Raw genomic sequence first — 15,882 nt, forward strand, 5'->3', positions numbered from 1 at the left:
TTGTTGGACCATCAACCTTTGATTTCTGAGTTTCAATTGGGTTTACCGAGAGCTATTAGTTATTTAGTTAACTCTCTCTTTAGGCTGAGAAGAAAAAAGAGGAGGAGAAAAAGACAACCCCGCTCTCCAGTCGAAGGATGTTCCCAATATCATGTCTGACTCCCAGTGTTCCCTCAGCCAGTGCTACCTCACCTTTCTTGAGGCAGACGGTACAGGTTCGTGTAGAACCCAAACACTTACAGAGCAGTCTGGATCTGGGTGCCTCCCCTGCAACCCAGAGATTGTCCTCAACCCTAGCTAGTTACAAGCCAGTTATAAATGGATCAGGCTACCATGGACTGGATCAGCAGGGCAGTGGGAAGTTGGCGAGCTCCTCATACCTTGGAATGAACCACCAGGTGGCGGGAGGTGGAAGTGACTCTGCTTTCACATCACTGTCGTCCCAGAATCCTGGAGCAGATACTTCTACTTACCTTGGGATAAACCATCTACCAACTGCTGGCAGTGCGGAAAGCTCTGGGTACTATGGACTGACTACTGGGTGTGTCGGTGGTACGCCAAACCATCTAGGCAGCGGCAGGTTGGGAAGTTCAGGTAACCTAGCTCATCAGCCAAGCAGTGGGGGTATGGGAAGCCCTGGCTTTCTGCCTCAACAGAATATGGGAAGTTCTGGATATTTGGCTCAATCACCAAATATGGGAAGTTCTGGATACTTGGGACATCAGCCTAATCTAGGGAGTACAGGATATTTGGCACAACCGCCTAATTTAGGAAGTACAGGATATTTGGCACAACAGCCTAATTTAGGAAGTACGGGATATTTGGCGCAGCAGCCTAATATGGGAAGTTCTGGGTATTTGGCACAACAGCCTAATTTAGGAAGTACGGGATATTTGGCACAACAGCCTAACATGGGGAGTTCTGGGTATTTAGCACAACAGCCTAATATGGTGAGTTCTGGATACTTAGCGCAGAATTACCAGAGCAGTGGGGGATTGGGTAGCTCAGGCTTACTGGCACAAAATCATTACAGCAGTGGAAGTCTGGGCAGTTCTAGTTACCTGGCGCAAAGTGGTGGCATCATGGACCCTAAAATGGCATATGCATGGCAGCACCTGAAAGCTGACTTCATGCAGCCCAGGATCAACCACATACACAAGGCTGTAAACCCCCTCCTAGAGGCCAGCAGAGTGCAGCGGGAACAGTTTGGGGACATCCCAATGGCAGACATGGTGGGGCCAGAGTCGGGGCTGGAGCTCCTCCACGGCCGTCTCCAGAGGGATCCCCGCGGCAGCCGCTCTGATCCTCAGATGGACCATCTGAGGCGAGAGAGGGAGTACAAGTTGGGTAGACAGACCTCCAGCGAACAAGAGATCCAGGCTAGGCTGAATGAGCTGCCGTTGATTGTGCGTCAGGAGCGCTACCGGAGGCGCCTGGAGAGGCAGTCGTCCAGCGAGCAGGAGGGAAGCGGCAAGCAGAGGCTTCAGAGACAGGACTCGAGTGACCTGGAGGGCTCTGTAAAGGACGGATGTGACAAACGCTCAGGGTATGTGAATGATCCATGCCACCCTGAAAAAAACAGTGACTTGTCAATGTTTCCGATTTACAGCGAAGTGACAGTTCAAGTCAAATGCTTTTAAGAAATTGGCATAGTCAACACTTAGTGGCATGACCCTAAAGATTTTCAGGGTCACATGATGATTGTGTTTGGTTAACTCATGTCTGATGTCACTACAGGGATAAGAGAAATACAATGGCAGAGATTGTAGAACAAGTCCAGGAGAGAGAGGCAGCAACTGTGAGTAAGCTTACATACACTACATCAAAACAGTGTTGCTCATTTATTTTTTTTCCTGATATGACATTTTGTTTTATTCCTAAGGCACGAGGAGAGCCTTATCGCCCTGCGAGCAGCCTCTCAGCACCGGTGACTCGTTTTGATGGACGTCCTCGGGCCCGAGACCGCCCCAAACCAAGGAGGAGGCCCCGTCCAAAAGAGCCTGAGGAGACAAGACGTTCTCGCTCAGCTCCAGCTACTGGGGCCCCAACCACACCTCAGCCACCTTCACACACTGCCCATAACGAAGGCTTCCTCTACCGCAAAAAGGCCACCACATCTGACCTTGAAGCTCAGCAGAGAAGCCCAAACAGGTACAACCAATGTCAATACCAATCAGACATAGACATAGCTTACAATTCATGGAGGCTGGAGGTCTGTCTACCCAAAAGTGTAAGGAATGAATAAGAAATGTATCTGCATAAACATGTGTTTTAAATGTTAGCATGTCCAGCTAACTAGCTTACAATGTACAGTCATCAAGCTTTACTTCCAGGCAACGGAGGGCATTATGAACTATCTAGATTAGTTTGTGATGATATACTATGTTAAACAAAAGCTGGTTACGACTTAGACGTGGGACTGTTTTGCCTCTATTAAGACCCCTTTTACAAGATGATCAATTTAAAGGAGTCAGCTGGAAACATTAAAAAGTTAGCTTGATATCGGCTCGGTTGGAAGTAGTTAATGCTAATCTGCCAATAACAGCTGTCATTTGAGCCCACAAAATCATCAGACATCTGCTAGAAATAAGAAGCCTGCTTGTCTGGCTGCTTGACAACTTTTTATTTTTCAAACTAATTTCAATGGAATTTCAATGATAAGTTGGCTTCTAATATCATTGTGTTTTGAATATGCGCCGTGCAGGAGAGTGTGGTTGTTGCAGCTCTGTAATAACCTTTACATTATGTTACTCTTTGCTATGTAAGGTGTCAATCTTTCAATGGCCCAAATAATGTCTGAACATGTATTAAATCGTAATCGGTTAATGTCTGTAAAATGTGTCATCTTCATTTCACAGCAAATCCTGGGTGAACGTTTATTGTGTGTTGAAAGAGGGACAGCTTACTTTCTACAAGGATGGTAGGAACCACACTACAACATACAACGAGGAGTCTCCTGTAGAGCTCGCTAACTGCACCTTTGATCCTTCAATGGGATACAAGAAGAAGAAAAATGTCTTCATTCTTCAGTAAGTTATTGTGACACAAATTGTGATTTTAAACTGTAATTTTGCGCACAAATTAAAATAATAATGTAAATGATAGCCTATTTTATCATCGTTAGGATAAACAAATCAAAGCACATAATATTAGTTTACAATATTATTAGTAATTTTATTATTAAACATTCAACATAAGAACTATGTATTACAGTGTATGAGAAACTGATAATCCCTTTTCATTTTTCCTGCAGAATGGCTGATGGTAACAACTTTGCATTCCATGCAAAGGATGAGGTAAGAACATTTGTTTATAAGTCATTTTTCAAAGGTGCAGACCTTCATTACCATGAACACAAACATTTTAGTTTATTTATTATTCAAAATAGCTTTATTGGCCTTTTAAAAGGATGTATTGACAGAGGTGCATACAAATCTACATACAAATAAATTACTGTGTCACAGTTAAATGTGTTGCTGAGTGACATTTTGTTAAAACACAGAATGAAACACGATAAAGAATAAAATGAAAATAATAATAAAAATGAACCCAATGGGAAAGTGTCTTAATCCTGCAGTCTCTCTTGTATGCAAGTTGCAAAAAAAAGGCAGATTGAACAGAAGTCTATAAGAAAATTAACACATTTCTGATTTGATTTATTATATATAATATAAAATGATGGTCACATTTAGACTAAAATCATGTAAACGGCAGTAACAGTATTGTTTTAAACAACAGAAAGTGTATGGTTTATAGACCATTTATACTTATAGATTTTCATCCATTCTCTGTATATAAGGTGTTGTCTTTACGTTTTGGGAGCCAACAGAATTCTTGTTTCTTCCTCATTTCTAAATAAAGTTTAACTGGTTAAACCTAAATTACTTTAAGTTCGGGAGATGTGGTTGGAATATAATGCTCTATTTAATTGAGTGACAGTATCTTGCTGGCCTAATAGCCATGTTCAAAAATGTCTGTAGTGTCATGAGAAAGTACTGTGCATATTTGCTAGCATAGTCTATTTAGCATTTACTTAGCATCTGACGGAGGCAGAGACAACTGCCTGCTTAAGCCATGCTGGTTTTTTTCCTTCACCATACAGCCTGTTACTCTTTTTACACAATTAAATGCATGTAACGTGATGCAGTGCTCTCAAAGGTATCCAACATGCCAGAAAACCTTCTCCTCTCCATTGCCCCTCGTGTGGCTGTTGATCTTTTTATTATTTTTGGCTGCCGACCCTCAGACAGCATGAGTCTGCCACTTTTAGGTAGTGTTATAAACAGACAGATTTGCTGACAATCACAAAATATCGACGTCTTATCTCTTGAAGAGGTATTACCAAAGAAAAACCTGCATGTGGAAAAAAACATAGATTTAGGACAAATTAATTAAAGCAGAATTAATTGACATACTTACATTGCACCAAAATACTGGAAAAACGAACGAAAAGAACATGATGTTCAGTCACCTCCCACTGTGATCTTTAACTTATGCAAATAGATATCAGACATTGATTAGTTTGTCTATTCTGAATTTCCTTTATTTTTTGAATCCCCTATAGGAATCTTAAAATAACTCAAAATATGAGCAGAATATGCAGCATAATGTCATTCTTTTCTAATATCAGGGACTATTTTCTCTTTATAACACATATAAGGAACCTGCTGTCCTCAGTGTGGTTATGAACTAGTAATAGCATTTTCTAAAGCTACAACAAGCTCCTTTCTTTCTCTTCCATTTAAAACCTGCAATCTGTGGTTCCTCACACGACAGGGGATGGCTGTGTGTTATGAGGTAGAGTAGTTGTCCACCAATTGAATGTCAGTGGACAACATGTCAGTGTCCTTGGGAAAGATACTTAACCTGATGGCGTATAAAAACGTTGATCTGTATTGATAAAAATCTGTAAATCCCAAAACATTAAATGATAAACCTACAAAGAGAAAGATCACATGGTAAAAACGTGTCATTTGCTGCTGTCTGTAGGAGGACCTGAAGGCTTGGACTTCAAACATCACCACCTGTATAGCTGAACACGAGGAAATGGGCAAGTGGGACAAGCCAGGCACCTCGTCCATGGACCCCGACCACTCGGAGAGGAAGGAGAAGTCGGAGGGGGACGCTGATGCCAGGTCAGAGAGGTCGGAGCTGGCCGAGGGGGAGGAGAGGTCTGAGAAGGAGAGGTCAGAGAAAGGAGATGGCTCTGAGAAGTTAGACACATCAGAAATCGCCGACAAAATGGAGGGAGGGGCAGGGGGCTCCAGCACTTCTGGAAAGAGCAAATGAGGAGCCCCTTTATGTTTTAACATTATTCACTGACGAGAGGCGAGGGAGGTGGTGGGTGTGAGGGATGGATGGAGAGCATGTGCAGCTAGGTTTGCTGATCCTCAGTCACAGAGCGGAACACACTTGGGTCCTTGGACTGACTATTGTTACTGTGACAGACTAATCTCTCAGCCCCTCCCCTTCACCCTGGCAATACATCAGTGCTTGCATTGGGCCACCTGCTGATAGATAGCAGGTCGGCCCAGACAGACAGACTTCAACAAGTGGTCCCAAGTATTAGTCACTGTCACGTCCCATCGTTGATCGTTTAATCTCTCGGATTCACAGCATCTCTCTGTATGTATCTTTGACTGATAATGTAATGCTCTGTCTAGCTAGACAAAACCCTGAGGAGTGGTGAATGATATGTTTCACAGTATCAAAAAAGAAAAACAAGTTTTTTGAAGCAATATACTTTTTTTATTTCTTCTCTTTGCTAAAAAGAGAAAAAGGGAAAAGGAAACAAGAAATAATTGCAAATGTGAACTCTATGATTTGTCACATAAACGTAAGCTTACTCCATGCAGTTGTGCACCTTAGACACTTGACACATCTGTATACTAATCATAAAGACATTTAATCCCATCACATTGCTAGCTTTGAATCATGTTAATATAATGGAATGCTGGTGTTACCCACCTGACTTCATTGGTGTCAATTAATACACAGTTCTACCGTTTATTTTCAGCTTTTATTTATGATTATTATTATTATTGTTTGTCCACAATGATCCATGTCAAGAAAAGAGCTTTCCATCAAATTCTAATCCAAGGTGTGTTCAAAGTGGCAATGCTCAAAGTAATACTAAGCCTATGTGACACAATGCTTTTGTATACATGACAAAAATCAGAACATTGCATGAAAAAGTCTATTAGTGCACTGTCAAACTTGCCTTTATTTTTATGTTCTTGAAATAAGTTGGGCAGTATTGAAATTGCAATAATTTAATGTGGCTGGAGGGAAATGTATTTTTTGGTCACTGTCTACTTCTGAAAATACAGAGGGGAGTTTGACAAAATACGTTTGTCTTCTAACCACAATAAGCATGAGAAGAAAATGGTTGTTTCTTGAGGGGATAGACCAGAGAAGTGACTACTCCTTGATCTGTAACATGAATTAAGAAGCCAAATGGCCCCTCTGCTGTTTGTACTGTATTACTGCGATTTCTTTTCCACAGAATGTACTGATTTCAGCTGTGAAATGTTCAATCACCACAGAGTTGGTGGTGGCCAAAATTGTAAAACCCTGAAGCTGTTCACTGAGAGTTAAGCCTCTCTGTACCCTGTGTCTTTCATTTGAAGTTCAAACTGATTGGAATCTCTCCGTCAAAGGCAAGTTAAATGTAAAACTGTCATGATTCGAGTCATGAATTGTATATACCTATCTTTGTATGTATACCAATAAATCCTGTGCTCTAATAAAACAATACTCTGAACTGAAATGGGTAAAATTTAAACATTTGTATTAATCCACAAATAAAAACAATCATCACTCAAATATATTATGACATTTAATTGAAAATTATGCAAATTAGGAGAAACTATTCAATATCATAGTGTATATAAGTACACCAGTATGTAGTTGTATGAAACACATTTTACCAGGGAAGAGCAGCAGGACATACTGTAGGTATGCTTGCTGTATTTTTATATGCCTATATTTATTCATATCAGATTCAGGAGTTGCCCCAATAAGAATGTGTACTAGTCAGTGTGTCTATGAGAGGTGTGCTTAGTTTATATGTTACAGACATGAGAAACAGCTAAGGCAGTTCAGAAAAAAGTACAGTGTGCTGTGATCGCAGAGATGAACGGGCGTTAGTCAACTTATTATTTGTCATGTATGCCAATTATTTTTTACATATACAAATACAATTAAAGTTTCATTAATGTCAGTAAAATGTAGCCATTTTGACACATTGTACTCATATTAAAGACAAAGGAGGAAACACACAGCAGCTGTGACTTTCTTCAATGTATTTTCCATTCTATCAAACTGCACCTACAATGTGTACAAAAAAGACTTCTTCACGGTCTTCCTTTCTATAAAAACTCCAAAAGTATATCTCAGATGCAGCAGTATTTGAATTCACTGACTTGAGGATTGTAGTGTGCTGTATCTATCTGTATTACTGCAGCCTTCAAATGAGTTGAACGACAATATATAAGCTATGTTATGGTGTGAATGTTATTTCCATTTGCCAGTCACTGTTTGTTTTAACATAAGTGCCATGTCATGCAGTTTGCTGAAACAGTGGTTCAAAAGAAAAAAAACGATTGGTTATTGAATCATGAATAAGGACAGCGAGCCTGTCTTTGCAATACATATTTTTATCATTGAAATAGGAGCTATAGTATTTTCGTGTGGCTGTAATTGTTCTGATTCATTGCTCATGGCAGATATTTAGCCCACATCACCATGTGCGTTGTAAATGTTCGGTTACCATCACTTTAATGAAACCCATGAGGGTCTTTTTCCACTATGTTATTAAAATAACAGTCGAAATTAAGTAGGCAGCATAAACCGTGACTGAAGAAAAAAAATGTGTGCAAACTTTGTATCCTTCATTGATGGTCTTACAAGTGTGTATGTCGTTGTTACTTTACATTACAACTTGCTGCTATGACATTAAATAAATCTCCAAACCTGCTGATGCAAACTTGCCGTGCAATTGATGTGGACACAAATGCCGGTCAGACACAATGCTTACAAACAGTTACTTCCTCAGGCTGGTTTCAAGTACAAGCTGAAGGGATATTAACTCAATTGCACATTCTTGAGAACTCACAATCAGCTTTGGTAGCTGTTTTAGAATCTGTAAAGCGGAAAATGCCAGCTGAAAAGATGAACGTTATCTCCACAAGGTAGCAACAAAGATAAGCAACGTTCGTAAGCCCACATGATCAGCTCCTTATACTAGATGCTAAAGCCTTTGTGCTTCCAACCATATGGAACAAATGTTGGAGGCCATAGGCATATTTAATAGAGGTGCAGTCATGACGTATTTATATGGGCCGACCAAGAGGCTGCAAGAGCTATTTCAACAAAAAGCAATGGGATTTTTTGTTTGGATTTTTGATTTTGCTGATAGGATTTCTGGTCAATGCACGTTTATGATACTTACAGGTTTTGTTAAGCAGGATAATCAGCAAATATTAATACCACTTTACAATTTTGCAAACTTAAATGCATTCGACTGAAGAAACATTTTTACTGTTAGGCTACAAGCAAACTACATCAGTCACATGGCTTGACTGCTAAGCTAAAGGCGGCTAATGCTTGCTGTGATGACATTTAGAAGTCTCATTTGGTCTCTTTTTTGCAAACGCTGTTTTATGACACTTAAAGCAAAAGACACTCACCAGTGGGGTATTAACTGACGTTTTACATCGCAGAACAAAATGTGAAAATATCTTGAGCTTATTTCATATATATCTTACCAAAAACTTGTTAAAAATACATTGACTTCAGGACAAGGGAACCGAAAGTGGTAAAATGCTAACTCTTTTTTGTTTTTTAGAACTCATTCCTGCACCGCACTACAGCAACATACAGTAAAGTATGTAGACATGACATTGATATTACAAACACACTCAACCGATAATCTAAATACAATTATGAAAATATGTGAGCTGTGTGTTCACATAGGCGCCCTCTGGAAATACAGCTGAACTAACGTTCATACGACACCTCTACACAACTGAATCATTGTTTTACAAACTGTGTGTGCGCTTCGGATCTGTCCCACATTATATCATGGCAAGGAACTTGTATGTATAATATAAATCCTTCGAAAATTAGAGGAATCATAAGATGTCACGCACTCAGATATTGTGATTTTATTGTCTAATCATGAGGGACATATGATGTGTTCTGCTAGTTTAAGAAATGTGGTAAAAATTATTTTATTGTACTTGTGTACATACATTAAGTGAATAATGCAAATGTCTGTGAAACCTGGGTTAATAGGATTGATATCCTGCTCTGTGACAAATAAACACTCTCCCAGATTAAAATTAGAATTCACAGTTACACTTTGCATCATGTTTTGACACTGTAGTGACAACCATATTTGTTTACATTTACTAGTTTATATGGAATATAAAACACATGATAAAAAAGCAGTGAATTCTTTCCAAAGCAGATTGCATGATCCAGTGTGTAACAATGCAGAGAAATCATCAGGATCTGATGTCCACAACCAAACTATCCAATGTAATCCCAGAAGTTTTACAGCAGAAAATCCAAGTCCACCTCCAACAAATCTTCCTATTTCAACTGTTATGTTCATTATGAGACAGCCCCTCTTCTCTGGCATTACCTGTAATTGTCATTGTTGACTCTACTGCTCTCCTCCCTGAATGACTGAAGCTGTGGGATGGTCCATGGTGTTGCCCGTCCTCTGGGGAGACAGCAGGTCCTGGTGCAGGAGGAACAGAAAAAACAACCAGTGCCATTGCTTCTTAAGACTCATGTAGGACCTGTAACCATGCATTGTAGCCTGTAGCTCAAGTCGATGGTTTGTTTCAGATGCCCATTCTATTCGTGGAAGTACATTGTTTTCTTTTCCACAGGCAAACAATAAACCTTTCTTCCCATTTTATATTTTGGTTGGTGTTCTTCTTTTTTATAATACAGAGTGAGTTTTGAAACTAATTATCTCACTTCATCATCTGGAACAGCAGGACTAATATACTTCACATACAGTTTAGGGCTTCCAGGTCTGATATGAAATGGCCAACTGAGAATGGGCTTTTCAATTAAGAAGGAAATATGTTTTTTCCAGCAACTTATTTGGACATTATTACTATTGCATGTTATTTAACTGACGCTTTTATCCGAAGGGACTTTTACACTTCAGTAGGTTACCGTATAAGTGCATAGGGCAATTTGGGGAAATTAAACATTATAATTATATTTAAATAAGGAAGGAGGAGTACGTCATTTTAAGATGTTTTGAGGTAGGCCAATGATTAAGTTGAAGTTATTAGCTCAACTCAAATTAATATTGGAAGCAGAGTATTCTGCTGTCTAAAAACATGTCTGCATGAGATCGTCTGGAAAGTATGTCATTTATTTATTCTAAATGTATCCAGAATCGGAAAACTTTGGAGATGATTCCGGGACTTTGGAGTCACGTGATCAGGGAGTTCTCTTCCTGTGTGGGCGAGGCTTTGCAGCAGCTCCCTTCCTGAACATGGCTGCCCTCGGGAGGCTCTTCTTCGTCTTCAGGAACGCAGTGAGAAATCCTCGGTCTCTGATAGCTGTAGCACGGCACCGTGCTGTTGGACCAGCTATAGTGGGCTCTGTTCTCGGTACCGGGCTTATCTATTATTACCAATATGTTCCTAACAGGACTCTGCCCTTTGCTGTCCATGCCGAGGCCCCGAAAGTGAGTAAAAAGTTAACCAAAGTCTAAAGTTTGTGTCGTCGAACAAACCCCTCTGTCGTGTGTCTGTCTGGTCGAATATGAAGCTGCTAAAGAGAAGTAAACTACACACGTATATTAATATGTACAGAAAGGGCGTAATATTAGGTAGACTTTTTATCAACAGCTAACGTTAACGCCCCCCAGCTGTCACTCACCGAGACAACACACGCACACACACGCACACACACACACACCTAATGTTGCTTGTTATCACGGTGCTCTCTGATACCTGTGTTTCAGGAAGCCCCAGCTCCAGCATTGTCTGCCAGGAAGGTTCGGTTCATCCAGTTCGCCTCGGTTGTGTACGAGCAGGAGCCCTACATGACCCCCAGAGACTTCCTGTTCTCTGTGATGCTGGAGAATGTCGACCGTAAGCTTGTTAATATCCTTCATCTGCTGACAGCAAACACAGGATATTATGTGCTATCCTTGGAAATATTTAGTGCAACAATTTTGTATTAACCCTCTGCAGTCAGTGGCTCAGAAAAACTGGATCCACGTTGCACATAGTTTCCTTGGCGTGCAGGGGATGTAAACGTTGCAAACAGTCATATAAAGCCAAGATACATTTACATAACCTACACTGTTCCTTTTTAAGTTTTTGATTGTTTTATTAACAACACTGTTTCTTCTCCTGTAGGAAAGCTGCAGAAGAGAAGTTTAACCACACAAGTATGTTAACATCATCATGCTTTGTAAATGAGTCAGTTACAGTTACTAGCACATGAATATCATCAGTTTGTGTTGTCATCTTTTTCTTAATGCAGGATGTTAACCGCATGTTGGCCGCTGCCTCCAAAGCTCGGGCCGGTAATGAACTGTTCAGAACAATAGGAGACGATGGTGAGTTTTCAACTTTAAAGGGGCCCTATGACGCTGAATTTCAGGTTTGTATTTGTATTTTGTGCCTCTACTGTGACATGTGTCCATGTGTTAATCTTCAAAAAGCTCTTATTCTTATCAAACTGCCCATGCTGCAGTGCCTCTTTTCACCCTCCGTCTGAAACCAGAGCCCAGTCTGCTCTGATTAGTTAGCTGACTGGCTCTGTTGTGATTGGTCAACCGCCTAGAGATGACCCGCCCCATAGCCATCACGTATAATGTGTTGGAGCGCTAGCCAATACAAATGCGAGTCTTGCATGGTGATGTTACTGTGTCGCGGACGTAAACAAAGTCCAATTGAGGCGTTCCAGGCGGATGGGAGTGTGGGAGAGAAACTCCCTCTGGATTTTAGACTTTACAGACAATTTACATGCTCAAAAACCTATAAAACACATCACAGGGAAGGGCACAATAGGGCCCCTTTTAAACTAAACTGTAGCAACAAGAATTCACATCTGTTTGTTTGTATGTGGTTCCAAATTTTGTTCTTTTGTTTCCTAATTATAATTCTGCGTACATTTCTCTGTCTCTTGCAGGTTTGATATCCTACACAGAGTACCTGTTCCTGCTGACCATCCTGACCAGTAAGTACCCCCCTACTCTCTTTCATACTGTGCTGAATTGATTTGCCTGGGTTTTTGTGAGGATGCATTTTGTCGCACATTTCAATGAGTCAGCTGTTAACCTGATTTCATTTTTATTTCTCAACACTGTCCTCCAGGATGTATTGAGAAATGCTACTATGCCCTACTAACCAAGTGCATTGATTCCTGTGATAATGCTCAGAGTCCAGATAACTGACTGCATTACTGTTTCAGAGCCGCACATAGGATTTCATATAGCTTTCAAAATGCTTGATATTGACGGCAATGAGCAGGTGGACAAAAAGGAATTTCTCAAGGTAAGACATCTGATATATTTTAGTTGTTTTTTATTGAAAATATTTGTAATAATGTAATCATAACACAGATTGGTTCACATGGATTAATCATGGGAGGGCTCATTGCAAAGGGAAAATTGTGATTCTGTTGCGTGTGTGGATTTAAATGTCAAAATCTTGCCACCTTTAATGCTGCGTAGAGCACTGATGCTCCACACTTGTAAGTATGGACCCAGGCACCATGTGAAGGTGAGGGAGAGCTGCACTGCAAGATCCTGTCGTCTGTTGTCATCTGTCATGTGAATGCATCTCTGCAGCCTGAGTAAAGACCCTCTATTTGGTCTATTTATTTAAAGTCACATGACACTTTTGGAGCTGTTCCAACCACACTGGTGTGAGAAGACTCTAAAGTGTGCTAATTGTAGACCGGACCAAGGCTAGTAGAGTGCATGTTGGCACGCTATGAACTTGTGTCATATTTTCATATTGTGGACAAGGACAATTAAAGAGAAGCTTTGCATGGACTGTCATTTGCTTTACTGTCTGTAAAGGCTGTATCTCTCAGTTGTGATCGTGAAATACTCCTGTTTTTGTTCATAGAATCAAAGATTAAATTACATTTTGTGATGTGTGTTCATATTTTAAACAAAACATTAATTGCAGTAGATGAATCTTAATTTTGCTGTTGTTTTTTCTGAAGCTGAAGAAAATCATTGGAACAAATAAAAAGAGAGCTCCCATTGAAGGCACAGAGGTGGGTATTCATATGTTTCATTTAGAAGGAAAGCCTAGTAGCATTTGTAGTAATTGCAACATCACTAATGCAGAGTCTGCTTGTTCAGTTATATAATGAAGTAAACATGACATTGTACATTCCCTGGATGTCTACAGAAACCAGTGGAAGAAGGGGAAGGTGTGAACACGACTCTGCAGGCCTACTTCTTTGGCAAGAAAGGAGAAAACAAGCTGCAGTATCAGGACTTCCACGGGTAAAGAAGTGTAGTCACACTAATCGTTAGAGTAACTATTGAAACTAATGTGTATAACAGTATTACAGTTAATGAATTTTTCTCTATTGTCAACATTCAGTTTCAGATGTTTTGTGATTATTTTAGTCTCACAAAATATGTGGATCATTCGTCGCTAAATGTCTGATACGTTACTACTTCAGGGATCATTTCTGCCGTCTGACATGGTTTTAAATCTATATGCTATTACATTTTTGCCCCTCCAAAAGTCTTAAATGTACATCACAGCACAGTAAATTAAATAGATTTGAGGGGGCATTCCCTAAACCCACTCTAGCTAGCTGATTTTTGGACCGCTGTAGAGTCCTGCGTAAAGCCACGAGTGAATAAAACATCCAAGGTTTTCCCTCTTACATAATAACAGTGTGCTCCATAGAAAACAGAAACAGCCAATCATTTTGCATTTTGATGTCTTAGAATTTACTAAGTCAGACCCAAGACTACATTATCTATATTTAAAATTGACTATTGTAAATAATGGATTTATTTTTCAGATGTCTTTGTTTTGCTCTCTTTGAAGTGACTAACCTCACACGCGTGTTCCTCAGGTTCATGGTAGACCTGCAGGCTGAGGTCCAGGAGATGGAGTTCCTGCAGTTCTCCAAAGGCATGGACACCATGAGGAGAGAAGACTTTGCAGAGTGGCTGCTACACTACACCAACGAAGAAGACAACGAGGTGTACTGGGAGAACATGAGGAAGAGGATCCCTGCTGGCCAGGTTAAAGGACTTTCATCACATAAATGCTGTTAAAATATTTAAGTAGCATATAAGTGACCTTGAATGTTGCCTTTCAGAGTATCACCTTTGATGAGTTCAAAGCCTTCTGTCTGTTCACCAACAATCTGGAGGATTTTGCCTTTTCAATGAAACTGGTCTCTGGAACCAACCGTCCCGTTGGAATGGGTAACGCCTCTGTTCATTTCAATGTGCTTATTTCTCTGTTAGACTGCGAACAGTGCATGATTGCTTCCTCTCATTGCAGCCCAGTTCAAACGAGCAGTGAGGATCGCCACGGGCCATGATCTGTCGGACAATGTTCTTGATACTGTCTTCAAGCTGTTTGATATGGATGGAGATAACTGCCTGAGCCATAAGGAGTTCATGGGAGTGATGAATGACAGAATACGGCGAGGCCTGAAGGTGAGCCATCCCTTATACACAGCTGCAAATAGAGAAGTGCAGGGATGAGTCCAAAACCCTGGAATGAGTTAGCATTTTACCATTCCTTGTCTCAAAGTCCCCAACATTTTTTTGAACAGGTTATTGGTTATGCCTGAAATAATACATGTGGTTATCACAAACTGAAGAGATTTTCACGTTCAATTTATGACATAAAATCTGAAAATGAGCCGCCGGTGAATGTTTGAAGCTTCCATGCGTCTCAAAAACAGCTGTTGCTAACAAGTGGCTAAAAAAGACACTAAGCTGTCATCATGCTGAGTTTTAGCCGCCTTTAGCTTAGCGGTAATGAAGTGAAGTCATGTGACCGTGAGGTAGTCTGTTTACAGCCTGACTAGCTTTTTAGTACTAGTGATGCATTAACGCTTCAAAAACCATACAAGTGGTGTTAATGTGAAGATTATCCTGCAGTGTAAATATCTTCTAGGCGTGTTTGCCAATCATTTTCTACAATATTCCAGAATTCAATGGTAAAATCCCTTTCCTTTTTTCAGAGGGAGCCCTTTCAGGCATCTATCAAAACACATTCACGGTTGAAAAAGCTAACTCATTTCCGGTTTTAGGACTCATTCCTGCACCACGCTTTTGTGGTCAGGTTGCTTTTTGATTTGTGGTGTAATGAAATCTGTCTTGCCCGAAGGTGCAGCACCAGAGTGGCTTCTCCGGCTACTGGAAATGTGTGAAGCAAGAGACCCTGAAGGGAGCTAAGGAGGCCCTGGGGGACACCGGGTGCCCAATCTGAACCACTATGACGACCATCACTCTTACCACTGGCCGCCTTCGTGTTGTATGATAAAAAAAAAGGGGTGTGAACAATATTTTTTCAGTAACCACATTTCAAAAAAGGATTTACACCACTATCTTGTTTACAGATCCATTGTGTGATATTAGCTGTGGCTTGAGTGTTTACAATATTTAGTTTTTGTATTTTCTGCCCACTGTGATTAATTAGGCATGGTTTTTATATTTAGAATAGCCAACCACTTTTGCACTCCCTCAGACTGGTTAAGGGGACTGATGCCTTCTCAAGATCTTATACAATATCCGGTGTGGGGTTTTTCCGTGGTTTTTTGTGAAATATTTATCAAATAAAGGTTTACAAAAATGCCCAAGTCTCAATAATGTTCCGCACATCTGAACTTTAAAGAATA

At 40.3% G+C, this 15,882-nt stretch overlaps 2 protein-coding genes across 4 annotated transcripts in view; both read left to right on the plus strand.

The window, feature by feature from the left end:
• Positions 1 to 7,960, plus strand: part of sptbn4a (spectrin, beta, non-erythrocytic 4a) — a 28,562-nt gene extending 20,602 nt beyond the window's left edge. For both annotated transcript variants that reach the window (XM_063894343.1, XM_063894344.1), the window contains 6 exons: positions 84 to 1,546; positions 1,738 to 1,798; positions 1,883 to 2,151; positions 2,859 to 3,029; positions 3,254 to 3,296; positions 4,990 to 7,960. In XM_063894343.1, the coding sequence (XP_063750413.1) occupies positions 84 to 1,546; positions 1,738 to 1,798; positions 1,883 to 2,151; positions 2,859 to 3,029; positions 3,254 to 3,296; positions 4,990 to 5,289 (2,307 nt within the window). In that variant the 3' untranslated portion in view covers positions 5,290 to 7,960. The remainder of the gene's footprint in view (positions 1 to 83; positions 1,547 to 1,737; positions 1,799 to 1,882; positions 2,152 to 2,858; positions 3,030 to 3,253; positions 3,297 to 4,989) is intronic.
• Positions 7,961 to 10,479: 2,519 nt separating this feature from the next.
• On the plus strand, positions 10,480 to 15,838 carry micu2 (mitochondrial calcium uptake 2). Of its 2 annotated transcripts, none has more exons than XM_063895044.1 (12): positions 10,480 to 10,720; positions 11,000 to 11,129; positions 11,400 to 11,431; positions 11,527 to 11,602; positions 12,178 to 12,225; positions 12,460 to 12,542; positions 13,222 to 13,275; positions 13,413 to 13,510; positions 14,098 to 14,269; positions 14,347 to 14,455; positions 14,535 to 14,692; positions 15,372 to 15,838. In XM_063895044.1, the coding sequence occupies exons 1-12, from the start codon at positions 10,526 to 10,528 to the stop codon at positions 15,471 to 15,473; spliced, it is 1,257 nt and encodes a 418-aa protein (XP_063751114.1). In that variant the 5' UTR covers positions 10,480 to 10,525; the 3' UTR covers positions 15,474 to 15,838. The 2 variants fall into 2 exon arrangements, with proteins under 2 accessions (XP_063751114.1, XP_063751115.1); XM_063895045.1 differs by having other exon boundaries at positions 15,378 to 15,838.
• The last annotated feature ends 44 nt before the right edge of the window (positions 15,839 to 15,882 follow it).

Source organism: Eleginops maclovinus, chromosome 11, assembly GCF_036324505.1.
Source record: "Eleginops maclovinus isolate JMC-PN-2008 ecotype Puerto Natales chromosome 11, JC_Emac_rtc_rv5, whole genome shotgun sequence".
NCBI lineage: Eukaryota > Metazoa > Chordata > Actinopteri > Perciformes > Eleginopidae > Eleginops > Eleginops maclovinus.

Coding starts and splice junctions, on each gene's coding strand:
- micu2 (XM_063895044.1), top strand. CDS start 10,526: ATGGCTGCCCTCGGGAGGCTCTTCTTCGTCTTCAGGAACGCAGTGAGA. Junction 11,130..11,399: donor GATGCTGGAGAATGTCGACC/GTAAGCTTGTTA, acceptor CTTCTCCTGTAG/GAAAGCTGCAGAAGAGAAGT. Junction 11,432..11,526: donor AGAGAAGTTTAACCACACAA/GTATGTTAACAT, acceptor TTCTTAATGCAG/GATGTTAACCGCATGTTGGC.